The sequence below is a fragment of the Montipora capricornis genome, chromosome 13 (genome assembly GCF_036669925.1).
Source record: "Montipora capricornis isolate CH-2021 chromosome 13, ASM3666992v2, whole genome shotgun sequence".
Lineage (NCBI taxonomy): Eukaryota > Metazoa > Cnidaria > Anthozoa > Scleractinia > Acroporidae > Montipora > Montipora capricornis.
This window is the reverse complement of record NC_090895.1, coordinates 28507411-28524910: the sequence shown is the minus strand read 5'-3', so window position 1 is coordinate 28524910 and position 17500 is coordinate 28507411. Positions and strand designations below refer to the sequence as shown.

Genomic DNA, 17500 nt, shown 5'->3' with positions numbered 1-17500 from the left:
AGCTACACATTTCAACACAGTTTCACCACCACAGAGTTAATTATATACGGAGATGGTTACAAAACCCCACAAGTTTCTTTGTTTCATGTTTTGGTTCGCCGTTTTGGCCCTGACCGTGCAGAAACCACACCCTTTTTTTCCTAGACAGCCAATCAAAAGTTTCGATTAATTTCAATTAATTTATTCAAAACTCAGTTGTGAACTGAGGACAAAAGATTGTGCATGGTCATGGTGAAGTTAACATGAATGGCAATGTCTCTGTTCTCGCTTTTGAAGTTTCCAGAGTTTGATAACCAGTCCATCTATATAAACTATGACCACAATAACCACAAAACAGTGCTTCCTGGAATGACATATTAACCCATTAAATCTCATCAACTAATGGTTGCATAGGTACCCTATTCCTTCCTTGGCGTGAAATGAACATTGGGTGGCACAATCCTCCACGCTTTGTGAAAAAACAAAAGCCAACAGCAATTCCTACTAACAACAGAGAAATGACGGGGATGGCTACCACCAAAATCTTCACATGTTGTGGCTGGTGATGAAACCAGGAACTACTGGATCTTTTATGGCCCTTGATTTCCTCTAAAATTGAAGAAAATGCACATTTTCAAAACAAGATTAACAACAAATCACAAAACATGTGCAACCATCAAAATCATCATCGGTTGTTGCTGTGGATCCACAAGGACTGACAAACAGTGGCATCAACTTCTTAATTTTCATTCATTTACAGTACCAAAACATTCATGAACTTTCAACAATTTTTACTATTAGCACTTAAAAGTGGGAGTGAACCTGGTTCAGAAATGGTAATCAGATAGTTATAGGCTCAATTCCTGCAAAGGAGAACTCAGTTTTCTTCACAGTATCCCAATTAAGTCACCATTTAGAAAAGGATCTTTTGAGATGATACATGAAACCTTTCATATAAACGAAAGTTTTGTTTCTTAAGAATGACCCCATAGATCATGGATAAAAGTTCGCAGATCTACTATTTTCATAAGGAAAAGAAGACATTGAGGAAAGTTATTTGACAGACCTATAATTTATTTAGTCTCTACCTTACCGCATTTTGAAAACTGAGGTAGCCAAGACTCCAGAAGTGTGCTGTTTGTTCTTTGCCTTTCAAATGTGGTCAACAACAATATGAACTACAAAAACCAAATCAATTTTTACAAGTTTAACTCTCTCAACTTTACTATGGTATCTCCATTGTATCTAAATTATGCTAGGAGAACCAGGAAAGAGTGTAATGCATAGATCTGACACAGGAGAAAAAGGAGAGGCACAGCAAGATGTCAAGGGTTTTCAACAGACATTCTACCACCATGCCCCAGTGGCTCAGTTGATTGAGCATCGGGCTGTGTCGTGCAGGAGGTCGCAGGTTTGAACCCCACCTAGATCAACACTCAGGATCTTAAAATGACTGAGGAAAAAGTGCTGCCTTTGTAATTTCATCTGCAAATAGTTAGACCTCCAAGTCTTCTTGCATAAGGACTGTAAACTGTAGGGTCCACCTCAAAATTAATATCTTCTACATGTATGTTCAAAGGTTCCCTGTAGGACACTAAATAACCTACACACTACTCGAATAGAGTAGGGAATGGAGTCCCCGATGTTTTGGCTGTCCTGTTCTCTCCAGCAGAAGTGGCCGGCTTGGCAGTGATATCTCTCAAAAGGATTATGATGTATGAGGCCACCTAAGCAGAAACAGCGATAAGTCAAAAGTTTCTTTTCATGTGTTGGAAAGTGCAGATGTAAATCTAAGTGTTGAATGAAAAAATCATGGCCCCGAGGGATGATAAGAGGATGTGACATCTTGCACGTGGAAACCATGACTGCACTTCAAGGAATGGACAGGGAACCAGGGAAGGCAGCATAAGTAGCTCATTAAAAAATACCTTAACATAAATGTGGTCATCCTTTCTCTTCAGTACAGCACTCAAGGACACTTTTACTCTTACACCCTTGGGAACAATTAAGTCTGATTCTTCACCATCTTTAAACATATGTGACCACTTCTGAGCCTGTGAATTGACTGTAACTGTTGCTGTCACTGGATCACTGCATTGATTTATGTTAACAATCAACACCATGTCCATGGATGAATTGGTTGACCTACACGTTATCTTTGTGCATTTGTTACTCACTGTGCATTTAGTACCATCCTCAAGTTTAACGACAGGACATAATAAGTTTTCAACTTTCTCGTGACTTTGTTTCTTTACTAAGCTGGCCTCAGTAGATATTTTCTTTGTTGGTGAGTTAGTACCAGCATTAAGAACACCATATTGTGAACAATTATTTCGGTTCCACATCGGCACTTCTCCTTGCAACAACAGCACATTCACTGGATTGACCTTGCCATAAACTGTTACGTGACCAACCATCGTTACCTGAAAATAAAATTTAAAAAACAAACGTTCACATTAATTAACTTGAGATTTTTCATTTACCACCACATTCTCCCATAACATTATGCACTTTAACCATTGACTCCTTTGAGTGTAGGCTTGATTTCCAGCCGTTTTGGGAGTCTGCTACGGGGAAAGGAACATGGGCTCCTAAAACTGCTGGAAATTGAGCTGACTTTGAGTGAGACCTAACAGATTTTACTTTAGGGAGCTTTAGCAACGACGACAGGAACGGCAACGAGAACGTCATGTAAAAACATAAATTCATGTTATTGCGATCACTTCGCGACTATTCCAAGCCTTTTAATATGACAAAGGTGTGGCAGTCCCTCAGGAGTGAAACCGTTACGAGCGGCGCTTAATTTAGGGGAGAAAAACGCAATTTTATCTCCAAGTGCTGACGTTCTCCATAACACCTCAAACTTGGTAATTTCACTTTGTTGCTTTGCTGACAACGGCAAAGAAATGGACAAAAATGAAAAAAGCACGTGCAGGGCGAGCAAAGCTATTGTTTTTGCCCACTGAATATGCAAATTTGTAACGTTCTCGTTGCCGTCACCGTTGTCGTTGCTAAAGCTCCCTTTTGCCTTCAACTGGGGGAGTCCTAGGGTGACTGGGGAGTCAATAGGTTAATCAGTCACAAGCTATATTGTCCCCTCCATTAACTCATTTACTCCTCGGAGTTGGACTTGATAGATTTGACTCTGTCTAACGTCAGACGATTTTACTCGTCAACTGGGGGAATGCTAGGGCACCTGAGCAGTCAATGGGTTAATTAAGGAACTAAGTCAGACCCTCCACAAATGCCAAACATATCAATGCGACATTCTCATTTTGCAAACAATGCTGAACAATGCCGCGCTACCTTCAGTTAATCACTCACTGAAAAACCTAAGTTCCCATTAATTAACCCTTTGACGCCCAAACTGGTCTAAACCGGCCATACTTAGTATTTTACTCTAACGCCAGACGATTTTACTCATCAATGGGGAACCCTCAGGAGTCTATGGGTTTTAATATTTTAAAGAAATAATTTTTGTTAAAACTAGCCCAGCATTGTTCAGCCTTATTTAAGACCATTAAGTCACCCAAGTGAGACTTTGACATCCCAAAGTAATGCAGACTATGAGCCAACTCAGGGCATGAAATTTACTTTTTCTCAAGGAGACTTCTGGCTCCTGAATTTTCTAATTTGTCGCCAAGCCTATAAAGTTAGTTGCCATTTTTATTCTCAGAAAGAAAAGAGAGCTATATGAAAAATGCATTAAAACTACCGATTTTAAAATTTAAATCACTCAACAATAACATCAAATGAGAGCACATGCAAAGTGCCGCCACAGTTGCAAATTATGGACTATTGTGAGCCCGCAATTAGCATTTTTGGTAAAAGGGACACTTCACTCCACAATATACAACGTAACTGTTAAAAAAAAACCAAAGATGGCATATGTTGACGTATTTCCTTCTGATTTGAGTTCATCACAATTTTGCTACAAACCTCAGGCATTCACAATGATTTATCTCACTTAAAGATTTGTTTAATTGCACAGTATATAAAGGTGGGATATATGGAACTCGAAGAATTCTGGTCGCCAATGTGGTGACTGAGTTTTGAATCTTGGTCACCTTTAAGGTAAACATAGTCGCATTGGCAACTGTTGAGGTCCAAGCCATTTCGTAAGCAAAGAAATAGATAGTACAGGGCAAATGTGAATCAATAATTCTAGGAAAAATATGTTTAATTTTCTTACTGTATAATTCACAATGCTTTCATTGATCTTCCTCAGCCCAACTTGTATAAATATAGCACTTTCAGTAACTTTTAAGTCTCCAGTAAAATTCTTCGAAGAAGTTGGGACTTCGACTTTTTCTCCATCCTTCAAGGTATGAGACCAATTCAGATTTTCATCATTTTGTTTTATAGTCACTGTTGCACTTAATGGTTCTTGACACTCATTTATTTTCATGTTGACTGCCAATTTGTGACCATCACTTGACACAATACATTCCACCTTGCTGCAGTGATGGCTAAAATTGCACTGTTTCTGTCCTGAAACACTTGGAGCAAATACAGGCTGAGGGCATGAACTTGGTAGGTGATGATTTCTTTTATTCTCAGCTGGAGGACAACATGGAAAAGAAAAGTCATTAGTAATTTCATCAACTTTTCCAAATAGTCTTGATAGCGCAAGAGTTACAATAACATTACTATTTTTTAAAATACAACCACACTTTTGAATTTAAGAACATGTTTTGATGTGTTTCAAACATCATTATCAGCCATATTGAGTATTTACATGTAACACTGTAAAATTTTTACAACATGATCTGTATATGTAACTATCAATACAAAGATTCTTTATAGATTAATGGAACATAGTTTGTGATTAACCCATTGACTCCCGGGGGTTCCCTATTGACGAGTAAAATTGTCTGGTGTTGGACAGAGTAAAATACTCTGGCGTTAGACAGAGTAAAATACTCTGGCATTACACAGACGGAGTAAAATACTAAGTCTGGTCGCCTTAGACCGGTTAGGGTGTCAAAGGGTTAAATGTTCGTTACAATCAGATATTTAACGATTATTCGCCGAAGGCGAAGTGATTATCGGTGTGATTATCGGTGTTCCATACAGAAGCTTTCCTTGATTTTAGGTTGATAGAAAGAGGTAACATTATCAATAATTTTGAAACAAGAGACATCGCAATAATATCCTTCAACAATTCTTAGAAAAATTGAGACTGGTGTTTGAAATTATGAGAATTCTTATCCTGAAAATTAATTAAATTAAATTAAATTAAATGCATACCTGTAGTTACACCTTAGCCATACTGGGCCCTCACAAGTGGACCACCAGTAAACCACATGCTGATTCCTTAGGAAACAAAACCCAAGAACCCAGAGAAAAACCTAGCTTGGAGCACATTTGCAAACTACCACAAACTCAGCCTTCAGCTGTGCTTGCAGCAATATCCAAAATGGAATGCTGTCCCCACTAGTGGGGGATCAGTGCTCTTACCAATATACTGTCCCTACTTCCCACAAACTCACAACAATGAGTTTGCTTCCCAGTAGGTCACCCATCCTGGTGTTATTCATAGCACTTTACAGTTTTAAACCTTATACTAACTCTAAAACAATTTTACAATTTCATTCTACTATTCTAATTTCTATAATTATATGTAGTTAAAAAATTAAAGAAAATAAATAAAATAAATAAAAGTATGCAAAATAATAAAGCAAATCCCCATCTAAAGATAGCCCATTTTAAAAAGAATCGTCTTCAGTCCTGATTTAAATGCTTGAAAATTTGACGACATGCGCAACTGAAAAGGCAGTTCATTCCATAGCTTAGGAGCACGTACCGAAAATGCTCTATCGCCATAGGTAACAGTTCTGGATTTAGGAACACTAAGCAGATGTTGAGACTGAGCTGAGATTGCAGGTATGCAATCATTGCCACCACTTTCATCTTCAAAAAAAAAGACTGTCCAACAATCCTTTCTAAAATTTGCTCATCAGACAACTTTGGCGCAGTTGGGAGCTCATTTTTGACATCAAACCAGTCTTCAACATCAGAAGAAGAGATAAATCTCAAAACTATAGACTTTTTGTCTTTTATCAAAAGAACGGATCGCTTAACAGGGAGGGTTAAAAATCTTTGTGAGCGCATATGTATGGGAAGATGTGTTTTGTTACTTTCACAGGGTAAAATTCATACATTATTCATGTGACCTCAAGCACTGAAAAATCAACCCAAGCAAAAAAAGTGGTAGGGCTATAGCCCTACCAGCCCCTCCCCCACTGCGGTCCCTGCTTATACTTCAAGGATGTGATGATCATGAATAAACATTCATGACGCTGTTTTACATACCATGCCGAACGAGCCCATAGCATGTGAAATTTCAAATTAAGCCAATCAGAACACATTCGAAAGTTCTTCATTAGTTATGATGCATGCGAACACTGCTTTTGCTTTTCTTAAGCAAAACAAACTCACCTTTTCTTCACTTTTCAACGCTGTAGTTTTAAAATGAATATGGCTATGGATCTCAACCATGACTAATAAATATTCATGGCAAAACTGGGACCAGAGAAAGAGTCCGGATAATCGAGGTCCGGATAATCAAGGTTGGAATGTACTGTAATTTCATAGTGAAATGGAAGGGAAAAAAAATCACCTTTTTAAAATTCATTTTTTAATAGACTTTTCAAAATAAGTTCTGCTGCTTTCGCCTCTTTTGTATACCTTGCTTGTCAGCGAGTTCCTGGATTTCCCTCTCTCATGAAAGGAAACGTCTGCAAGGATCTCCTCAATGTTGTCCAGAACTTTAGACAAATAATTAAACTCTTACCTGGTTTAAAACTAGCTATAACTAGTTTGAATTTCATTGTCTGCCCAATGGCAGAATTTAAGTGGAAGTGACGTTGCACTGACGTTGAGATGCATACGTGTGACAGCAAATTAAGAAGATCCACACAGAGATTTCCTTCCTTCTCACTAGGAACCATCTCCCAAAATGGATATTTTCTTACAATGTGTGAGAAAAAATTAATGTTCGAAGATTTATGCGCACCGGTGGCTCAGTTCGTTGAGCAACAGACTGTCACGCAGGAGGCCGGACCAACACTCAATGTCTTTAAATAACTGAGGAGAAAGTGCTGCCATTGTAAGTACATCTGCAAATGGTTAGACTTTCAAGTCTTCTCGGATAAGGACGATAAGCCAAAGGTCCCCGTCTCGCAACCCTTCAATGTTTATAATCCTGTGAGACGTAAAAGAACCCACACACAAGAGTAGGGCATGTAGTTCCCGGTGTTGTGGTCTGTCTTCTGCTGTGTATCATGGTTGGGAGGGTAAAAAAGAGGCCACAGTAATTGGCGCAAGCTGTTGTGGCACTCTGCCAGCTTGACTGGAAAAGTTAATAAATAAGACCATCTTCTTTGTAGTCTCAAGATAGCTATCAGCAGTATGATGTGATGTCAACAATAGGGAATACATACACAAAAGTATTATACCTTCTCCCTGTCAATTAACTGGAGTGCAGCCCTTACAATTTGAATATAATAACCATATAATGCCATGCAATAGACCAAAATGACCATAATGGCGATTGAAAGCCACATTTCGTCCCTTCAACTCATGTCATGTCAAAACCTTGTGAAAATGGTTACTGTCATTATTTATCTGAGCATTAAAATTTACGGAAAATATTTTTATGACAAATATTTTTATTGTTATTTTTATGATAAATTTATTAACGTTTAGATAAAAAACTATGGACTTTGGTCTTGATTATTACCTTTATTACCGCTTGTCGTCCTTAATCAGGGTAATTGCCACTAGCTAACTAATGCTAATCCCGCAATGGAGCGGCCAGCAGTCGCTCAAATTACGTAGTATGAGAATAAAACGAAGGAATTAAATTAATATGTCAAAGTAGTGGCTACTCTTCGGATAAATTCTGGATAAGATGCTGATCTAACAACATCAGCTGATAACGCGTTCCATAGATTGATCTTACATAGAAAGAGTGTTTGCAAGCGTCGACTGAAGAGGATGGGAGTTAAAGTGTTCTGAAGTCATGACTCGCCCTTTACGGACCTTTAAGACCTATGCCCTTTACACCGAAACCCAGGGAATTTATTTGCGTTGACTCTAATGGAATGAGTCCATGACGATTGTTTAAACAAGAAAACCCACATTACATTACATTGAAATGGAAGTGTGCACGCATGGAATTTTTCGCATGCGGACAGGCAAATATTCAACTAAAAATCAAGAAAACTTACCACAACTCGCCGAAATAAAGACTAAAATGATGAAAAGCATCATTATGTCCATCAATGAAGCGTTGAAGCGCTTTTCCAACAAGATTTATAAACAACAAAGGCGCTATGTATGTAAATTGCTTCACCATTCGATCGGCGACTCCTACTGGTTTTGACGTCATATGCCAGCATATCACCACTGGGCAGTATGGGAACTTCATATGCTTCCCGTGTGCCTCGATTGTTGCATAAAGCGAACAAAAACCGGGCGTCAAACCTTTCAGTTGGAGACAAAAGAGTCCTCTTACTCAACTAAAAGACTTGCTAATCGGTTGAGAAATCAAGCATAGCGAAATATAACTTGGACTTGACAATACCACGGGCCCGTTTCTCGAGTCCCGAAAACGTTTCGGGCCCGAAAAGCCATCTGCCGACCGCTTGTTTTGGAAGGCCGATCTTTTAACATGTTTCCAAGGTAACAAAAAGAAAATAACTGTGAAGTTTGACGAATTAAATGCTCTCCGTTCTTGAGTTACAAAGGGAATTGTGACACCCGAAAATGGCCAGTAAAGTTTCGGGACTTTTGAGAAACGGCTCCCAGGACACTAATTTGCATACGAATGCCTCGTTAATTCGTCAGACGATGTCGCTCTATAAAGAAAACAGCAGTGGCTCACTCCCTTAACATTGACAAACAGAGATCATGCGATTTCCTGTACAAATTATTTTAAGAATCCACGTCCTTTCTACTCTTCATGCCGGATTAGTACGCGAGGAACTTCAGAAGTATTCACCAAACATAGTTCATAAAATAATATATAGATTTAGCCAAGCCTAAAAGCGCAGCTCCCTGGTCATTTATTCTTACTGCCTGTACGGTTTGTGAAAATGTTTCCGGTTGCTGCTTTAATAATTAAATCATTTTCTTTGCTTTCTTCTATAGAAAAATGCATTGCCTAACTAATGACTTCCACGGTAAATTTTACGCTAAAAAACAATATCGCATGAATCACGAAGGGATGAGTGCGACATCGGTTTTTCCAGTGAAATTTACTTTGCAATTCACCAGTTTGGCAATAATTTTTTCTTGAACCGAATGAGTTTTAAAAGAAAACAAGCATTAAGCACAACCTTAGCGAGCTAAATTGAAAAGGAAAAAAAGTCATTTCAGAAGGAATCATGCTAAAATTAGAAGCCATAAAAACAACTTTGTCAGTTCAAGGTCAAAGAAGAGTTTTACTGATGTACTTTATTCCACTTTATCTCTGAAAACAAGAGCATTCACATTTTGATGTATTTCATTGCAACACGCCAGATTGGCTTGGCACAAGAATCGGCAAGATACGGCAATACAACCAAGAAAGGACGAACTTCAAACACGATCTGCTCCAACACTTAAATAACGTTTGGGTGCTTTACACAAACTTCTGAAAACACAATCTAGTGAGATTTCCCTCTAATTTTACGAGAACTCATTTTGAATACGTGTTTATCACATAAGGGCAAATTTTTCTTGTCACTGTCGAGGCACAACGAAAAAATTTTGGCAAACGGATTAAAAAAGCACTTGTTCGCTCCCATTTTAGAGGAAACAAACAAACAAATCAACTTTTTCTTTATGTCCAAAAGAGTACAGTTATGTTATTTAATTCCAGTTGACAATAAAAATTCGATTTTCAGTCCTGGAGAAAGGAAGAACGGATTAAAACCACTTTTTAAAAATACGCATCCACTTTAAATAATAACAAACGGTTTAGTGCCCAAGGAAAGAATTTGTGTGCTAAGTATGAGCTATTACTGGTATTCTGTTTTGTCGTTGTCGTTGTCGTTCTCTTTTGCTCAGTCTTTCTGTTCTAGTCATAGGTCCTTCAGGCATCATGTAACCTTATCAGATCTTCTAAAGATATGCCAAAAATTGCAATACAGAGAAAAAAAGCAGCTCTAAGCAAATTAAAAATAAACACTCAGCTTTAAGTTTATATCCCTCCGATGCTTGACTTGAATAACTGCGTAGCCACCAGTGTGGACCACAGATAACATGATATGTCAAACTGGATTGAAACCATGCAGAAAGAAAACATCATCCAAACTGTTTTCCACCTGAACACGAAAAGCGTTGACTGTGTAAGAACTTTCATTGATATATAGTATGGCCGTGTAGCCGCGTCGAGCCACAGAACGCGCGCGAAAAATGAAGCCTCGCTTATGTGCAGGTGAGTTATCAGGGTTGAGCCTGCACTCCCATCGAAAACCAGTACCTGGTCAGCGGTCAACTTAAAAAAAAAAAACAGCTGACCTCGGTGACCTTAACCCTGATTCCTTTTGACCGCAGCTTATTTCATATAAGAAATTCCTATTGATTCTTACTTTAGTTTAACTGCTTTTCTGCAACATCCAAGGTTACGAATGTTAAATTCTGGTAGCCATATAATCCCATTCATCAATAAGTTGAATAAGTTTTCCTAAAGGGAATTGTGCCACCAGGAAACCTCTGTACCTGAACCTCCTCCTCCTCCTCCTGTACGTTCAAAACTGGCAAATTAAGGTTATTTTTGAAAATTGCGGATCAGGCCTCGGTTGTTCAAAAGATGGATATCGCTATCCGCCGGATAAATCACTATCCAGTGGATAAGCACTAGCAAAGACAATTGAGTTATCCAGTGGGTAGTAATAACCACCCATCGAACACCTGGGGCCAGGGGCCCGTTTCTCGAACGTCCCGAAACTTTACGGGCCATTTTCGGGTGTCACAATTCCCTCTGTATCTCAAGAACAGAGAGGATTTAAGTCCTCAAATTTCACAGTCAGTTTGCTTTTAGCTACCTTGAAAGCATGTTAAAAGATCGGCATTCCAAAACATGCGGTTGCCAGGTTCACAAATGGCTATCCTGGCCCGAAAAGTTTTCGGGACTTTCGAGAAACGGGCCCCAGGTGACGTCTTGGCCTGTCATCTCTGAATGAGGCACCCAGTAACACATATTCAACGCGGACCAGGGAGGACATCGCACTAATAAAGGTATTACAATGACATACTTAATGTGTAACAGTTAACCACAAAATTCAAAGCTTTGTAAGGTAGTGCAACTTCGTTACCAGAGCCCCGGGAACTTGGTTGAGTGCAGTACGGCACTTGTAGCTTGTTCCAGGCTCTCAGATAGTAGGGAAGAGAATCACGGAAACTGCGAGAGAAATTCTCGATTCGCTTTCCCAACTATCTGAGAGCCTAGAACAGGTTAACGAACTTATCGTCCTTATGGTAAACAGTCACGATTCTGTATTGTCAAATTTCTTATAATTTGTGGTATTTTCAAACTTTGCCTGTTACAACAATGTCTTCCTGGCTATACATTTATTGTGTAAATTGTTAATGGGATAAACAAGTTCCTCTGAAGCACACAACTTTCTCAATAATTCGTTTTATCAAAACCACTTCAATAAAATTAATTTGAACTTTTATCGGTTTATTTTATTGACTGTGTCTTTTGCCAACGAAACAAGACAGGCTCCCAATGGAAGTACTTCCCACGAAAATCAAAAATGTTTTTGCTAATGCTTTAGCAGCAAATTTTTAATTTCGGCATGATAAATAAAATGAGCTAATCATATTGCAAAACAATTGCACGTGACCAGCTCCAAGCGCGGGAAATGAGAGCCGATTTTGCTTCTTCCTTTGATTGGCTGACAATTTGGTGGGAGAATTTTAAGCCAATGACAAAACGTTATTGTGCAATACTAAAGGGAGTGTAAAAGTAGGCATAATTTTCATTTAAAACCGTTGCGTTCACCTAAAAACTAAAATTTAATATTTGGGCAGCAAATTCCAGTTAATGCCTTGGTATCTCGATATCGCTCTTCAGTGCAGAGAAAGGGAAGTCCTACCAGACCATCAAATTACCTAAAAACTATCTATCATAAAATTCCTTTTTGCCACCTCGAACTCCCGGTTTCTCGAACAAGTTTCTGCTCACCCTATCATTGGTCCGATCGTCTCATAAATTTTAAATTAATCAAGTCCAATCTGTCTTCGATCAACAGCGTGGCATTGGAAAAGAAATTTAATGCACAACAGTGTCTCTAAAGTATGCCGATCCTGTCATGTCTTCAACTCGACATGAGTCTACGCGGGAACTAACCCTCGTTGAATAGTCTTTGTATAGGCACTTTACTCTTGCCAGAGGAGATCTGGATACGATGACTGGGCAAGTTGACTTGCAGACGCGTAGGTGCACGGCGCCTGCAACACTTACAACAACCACAGGCAGCGAGAAGAATGAAAAAAATTAACACCAAGATTGACCCGGCTATGGTCAGCATCTTCACGTACTGTGGCTGTTTATCGAACCATGCACTGAAACCTGGCGAAAAAATGTCAAAATAGTATTGTCCTTTAAAAAGTGCATATGAGATTTTTCTTTATTTACTCAATCAAAACATCATAGTTTTCCGAGGTAAAAACAATTACTTCCGGTGGGGTATAAAACCGCGCTAGTAAGGAGACTGGGGATAGCAGTACTGTGACGTCAAAACCAGAACGAAATTTTTATCCCTAACATCCCCTGCGTTCTTGTTTTGACGTCACAGTTCTGCTATCCCCAGTCTCCTTACTAGCGCGGTTTTGTACCACAATCGCAACATTATAGTTTGCTTTTCAACTGTAACGATTTAAAGATAAACAGACGAAAATAGAAAAAGTCCACAGACCTCCCATAAAAACCCTGAGTGTTATTACTGAATGTCTGATGAGTGCAGTTGGGATTTTAAACCGCGAGGAGAGTAGGACATAACAACGATTTAAAAAAAAAATTCGTCGTTTATTTTCTATGACAAAGGCTGCAATTCTTACCGCAATATTTAGAGTTCAGTGGCATCTCACCATCCAACAACGTGGTATCAAACTTACGACTGAGTGAATGAAGGAACGACACATTCACATCGCCCATTAGTTCCAGCTGAAATTAAAGATACATCAGTAAGTGTTACTAGCCATGAGTGAGCTAACGATGGCTGGGCATTGATCGAGGTTCTTTTTTGCGCTTTTTCAATAAACGCAAATAGAGCAAGGGCAAGCTTAAATTAATCTTTTTTGACCTAGAAGCTTAGTCAAAAGGATTTTTGGCATTACAAACTTAAAGATTAGGGATTTGTTTCAGGATAAAACAAATAGCTTCGGGTGGAAAGATAAGGCTCGTGTTGCCCGCTCAAGTAGCCAATCACAACCCCATTCTCACTCAAAGACCATGATCGGTTGCCAACGGTTAAGGAAGTCGAGTGAAGCTATGATCCTCGTAGTTATGAACGCAGTTTTTGCAATTGCGCAGAGAACCCTCAGGTCTTCAACGGGATTTGAACCCGTGACCTCGCGATAGCGGTGCGACGCTCTAACTCATTGAGCTACGAAGCACTGACGTGGGGAGTGGTCATTTGTGGGTTAACAAATGACCAGCTTCCAACGTCAGTGGCTTCATAGCCATAGTTCTGAAATTTTCAGGCTTCTCTGCGCAATTGCAATAATCCAGTTGTTGGGTTTTTATTAGTTATAAGGTGGAATACCTGTAAACTAGCTCTCCACCTACGTGTATATCCACGTTATTAATAAATAAAGTATGATATGTTATGTTATATATCATTTAATCGTTGGTTACGGAAGCATTGCAAAATGCTTGAATGGCACTTCTAAATACCTTGAAATGAACCTTTTTTCCTTCTTTCTTCAGATGAACCTTGAGCGAAACAGAAAATTTCCCAATCTGGCTCAACTCTTTGTTATCCACTGGAAGCTCAATCACATCACCATCTTTGAAAGTGTGCGACCAGTCCAACGAAGATCCTTGCTGAATCCTCACTGTTGCTGTGAGCGGTCGCTGACATCTGTTCACTTGAAATGTTATTCTGACCTCTTTGTCCTGAACACGAGCCTCGCACGTGATTTTGCTGCAAAAGTCACTGACATGACATTTGCCACCAAGTTCAGGCGGAAAATTTGTCGAAGGGCAGTTGCTGTCGTCACCATCGCCGTTGCCATACTGATCGAAAGCATTTTGAAAATCGAAGCTTTCATGTGACGTGACTGTTGGAAAGTAATTACACACTCAAAAAAAGTCTTTTCTTTTAATTTCCCTGTTATTTTTCAACAGATAGTAGGGAACTGAAAGAGGCCGGCGGTTCTGCACGCCCCCGCACTGCCCCGCGCGGCGTGCCTTTTTAAATTTCGATTCATTTCGTTCCCGTTCTCGTTCTGAAAACGACATAAAATGAGCAAATGGAGGACGAAAGCACCAGATGATTAATAGGCGATTTCCGAGTTCATGCCTGCCTCCTCCTCAAAGCGAATCTAAGTGCGAAGTTTTTGTTATGCAAATTAGTTTTCATAAGAACTAATAGCCCATTTCCGAGTTGCTGCATGCCTCAGTTTCAAAGCGAGTCCTGGTGCACAACCATTCAAATGGAAAAGAGTTGCGTATTCTATTGCAAATCAAACTCATTTCCCTTACAATAGTTGAGCACCAAGACTCACTTCGAAAACGAGACAAACGGCAACTTGGAAATGGCCCATTACCATCACAAAACTTCGCACTTAGACTCGCTTTGAGGAGGAGGCAGGCATGAACTCGGAAATGGCCTATTGAAACCCTTTGGGAATAAAACGTTTTGCTCCAGTTATTTCCATATCATTTACACATGAATGCAAATGCAAATCACAAAGAATCTTCATCCCGCGAGATTTGAATTGGATACAACATTGAGTTAGCTGATAAGGTCTATTTCTAATTCTCCTTCGAAACATCAACACTGTTCACAATAATTAGATATGCCTAAAATTTGGTTTATCAAACGAGTTGATTAAGGTCAAATTACCACAGTCAGGGGCACCCAACGATTTTCTTTGGTGAAATGTGCGTTAGGGAGAGTCAAACTGTTCTGAGAATTTCGGTTCTACGTTGCCAAACAGCTACAGATTTCTTTACGGAAACATCGCCTAAAAGATTCGCAACCAGGAAAAAGTAGTTCCTTACGTTTTCGGAAGGGGTACTTTTGCAATTTTTGGCACTTAAAAACGTCACCTAGCAGTTTCGGATGAGAAAATGGTTCGGTTGGAAGTTCTTAGATGGTAACGTTCAGCTAGCAATTTCAGAAATGAAGATATCATTCCCTAAAATTTCCCTCATGCACCTAAGATTTCCGAACAGATCAAATTCTTCTTGGGTGATAAAAATATCTCTTTAGACAGTCTTTGTACATTACAAGGTGCCTAGAAATGTCTTTCAAAGCCTTTTGGCTTAATTTGCACGTTGGGTGCCCTGACACCATGGAAGACTCGGAAAGGTGACTTTCCACCGGCGTTAGCCATTCGTCGCTCTGACGAAGGGCACTGGCGGATACCCTGCGAGCAGAGTCTCTTTCGATCTTCCTAGATAAGTCGGGAAGAGGAAAGTAGCCACAAAACCACAAAACGAAAACAACCAATCGGGATATCTTCCAACAACTCTGGCAAACACACGACAATCAAGGAATCATTTCATTGGAGACTCAAGATAGTCCATTCCCTTAAAATGCCATTTCATTTTTTGTACTGAAAAATTTATAGGTTTCTGTCAGACTAGTTTCTGTGACCGACACATAGGAAAAACTCATGGGAATTCTAACAGTTAAAATTGCCACGCTGTTGCAAAGTTCAAAATATTGACGACGCGTGGCGATTGATCATGCGCAAAAATTAAAAAAACAGGTTTGAAAAGTCGAAACTGGACTGACTCATCCAATTCTTTGGATGAGCGGCAACTCAGAGAATGTGGAGGCGGCGAGCAGAGTCTACTTTCCTCTTTCCGACTTATCCAGGAAGATCGAAAGAGACTCTGCTCGCAGGGTACTGGCGGAGGGCTAAAGCTCGAAAGGTCAGCTTTCCAGACCTTTCAAGGTGGTAATTCGACCTTTATCAACTCGTCTGATAAAACCAAGCTTTCATGTTTCACTCTCCCTCCTACGCAGCACCAGTTTCTTTAAAAACTAAAAATTTGTTCACTTTCGAAAATACCATAATACTCTTTGTTTTGCCCTCCAAATTTTTGCATAAGCATTGTTTTTATTTTCTCTTGGGACCATTGTAAGTCCCAAGAGAAACTGGAAACAGACTTCTCTCGTATCGCGTTTACATGATGACCAGGTGAATTCGTATCGTGTTACCATGAGGGGACACCGTTTATCGATAAAATACACGTGTGAATCCAAATTTCAAATATGGCGTCTGTCAGGAAAAGTACGCATGTGCTACCAGTTCCAGCCCACCAAGGAGGCCAATTTCACACCGGAACGAGTCGTCGTTCTTCGTTTACATGATACCGTTGCGAGATTTCGCGCCGGAACGAAATTTTCGCTCCGGTGAAGGAACCGGGGTGAACTCGCGCCGGTGTGAGTCGCCCGAACATGACATTTTTTGGTGATATCATGTAAACAAATACAGAGCGAAGAGAGAGAACCGGAGTGAACTCGCGGCCGGTGCGAAAGTCGCCCCGGAATCATGTAAACACCCCCTCAACACTCTAAAGCCTAGTTTTCATATGTCGGCAAAATCCCAGACCATTGGGGATTTCGCAGTTTCCCGACCGTCCCAGATTTTGCCGACATATCTGAAAATCGCCAGACGCTTGTCCCAGATAAATGGAAAGTGTGCCAAACCAACAGTTCGCCAAACCTTGCAATTTAGAGGATTGGTAACGAGCTAAAACCATCGCCGACGTCCTCCGACTGTACAAATTTGAGTTTTCATATGTCGGGAATCATCGCCGACGATCGCAAAAATATGGGACGCGTCGGGAAAATAGAAACGCTTTCTATTTTCCCGATTCGTCCCCGACCATCCCAGATTATCGGGGATACAATTTATGGTTTTCATTAGTCGGCAAAATCTGGGACGGTCGGGAAAATGCGAAATCCCCGATCGTCTGGGATTTTCCCGACATATGAAAACTAGGCTTTAAGATGACTGCCGCTCTGGTTGTCGAAACATCTCAGCATTTCTAACCTTCGATCAGGCGTTTTTTTCTATAAGGAAAAGAATTTCTGATCGCAGGTTACAGTCACCCACCCATGCGATCATATTTCATCTAGGCACGAATTTTCTTTCGGCAAATACTTTAAATGTTTCAAAATGGCCGTAAAAATGTTATTAAACCCTCTTACGTTTTAAACGGAATGTGCGGCAATCTAATAAATAAAAAATGTAATGGTCGCACTGTGTAGATAAACACCATTATTAATTGATGATCTCTGGGGGAGTTTCACTCGTTTTCAATAATCATACAGGTTTCTTA

General features: G+C 39.8%; 1 protein-coding gene across 1 annotated transcript in view; it reads right to left on the bottom strand.

Moving 5' to 3' along the window:
• The window catches only part of LOC138030752 (uncharacterized), a 22159-nt gene that overhangs the window by 3678 nt on the left and 981 nt on the right, over positions 1–17500 (bottom strand). Inside the window, exons 2-9 of the mRNA XM_068878628.1 lie at positions 13874–14259; positions 13036–13141; positions 12322–12547; positions 10690–10724; positions 4172–4539; positions 1908–2402; positions 1073–1157; positions 1–588 (exon numbers count right to left, since the gene is read on the bottom strand). The exon at positions 1–588 is cut by the window's left edge and continues 3678 nt beyond it. Of these exons, the coding sequence (XP_068734729.1) occupies positions 365–588; positions 1073–1157; positions 1908–2402; positions 4172–4539; positions 10690–10724; positions 12322–12547; positions 13036–13141; positions 13874–14259 (1925 nt within the window). The 3' untranslated portion in view covers positions 1–364. The remainder of the gene's footprint in view (positions 589–1072; positions 1158–1907; positions 2403–4171; positions 4540–10689; positions 10725–12321; positions 12548–13035; positions 13142–13873; positions 14260–17500) is intronic.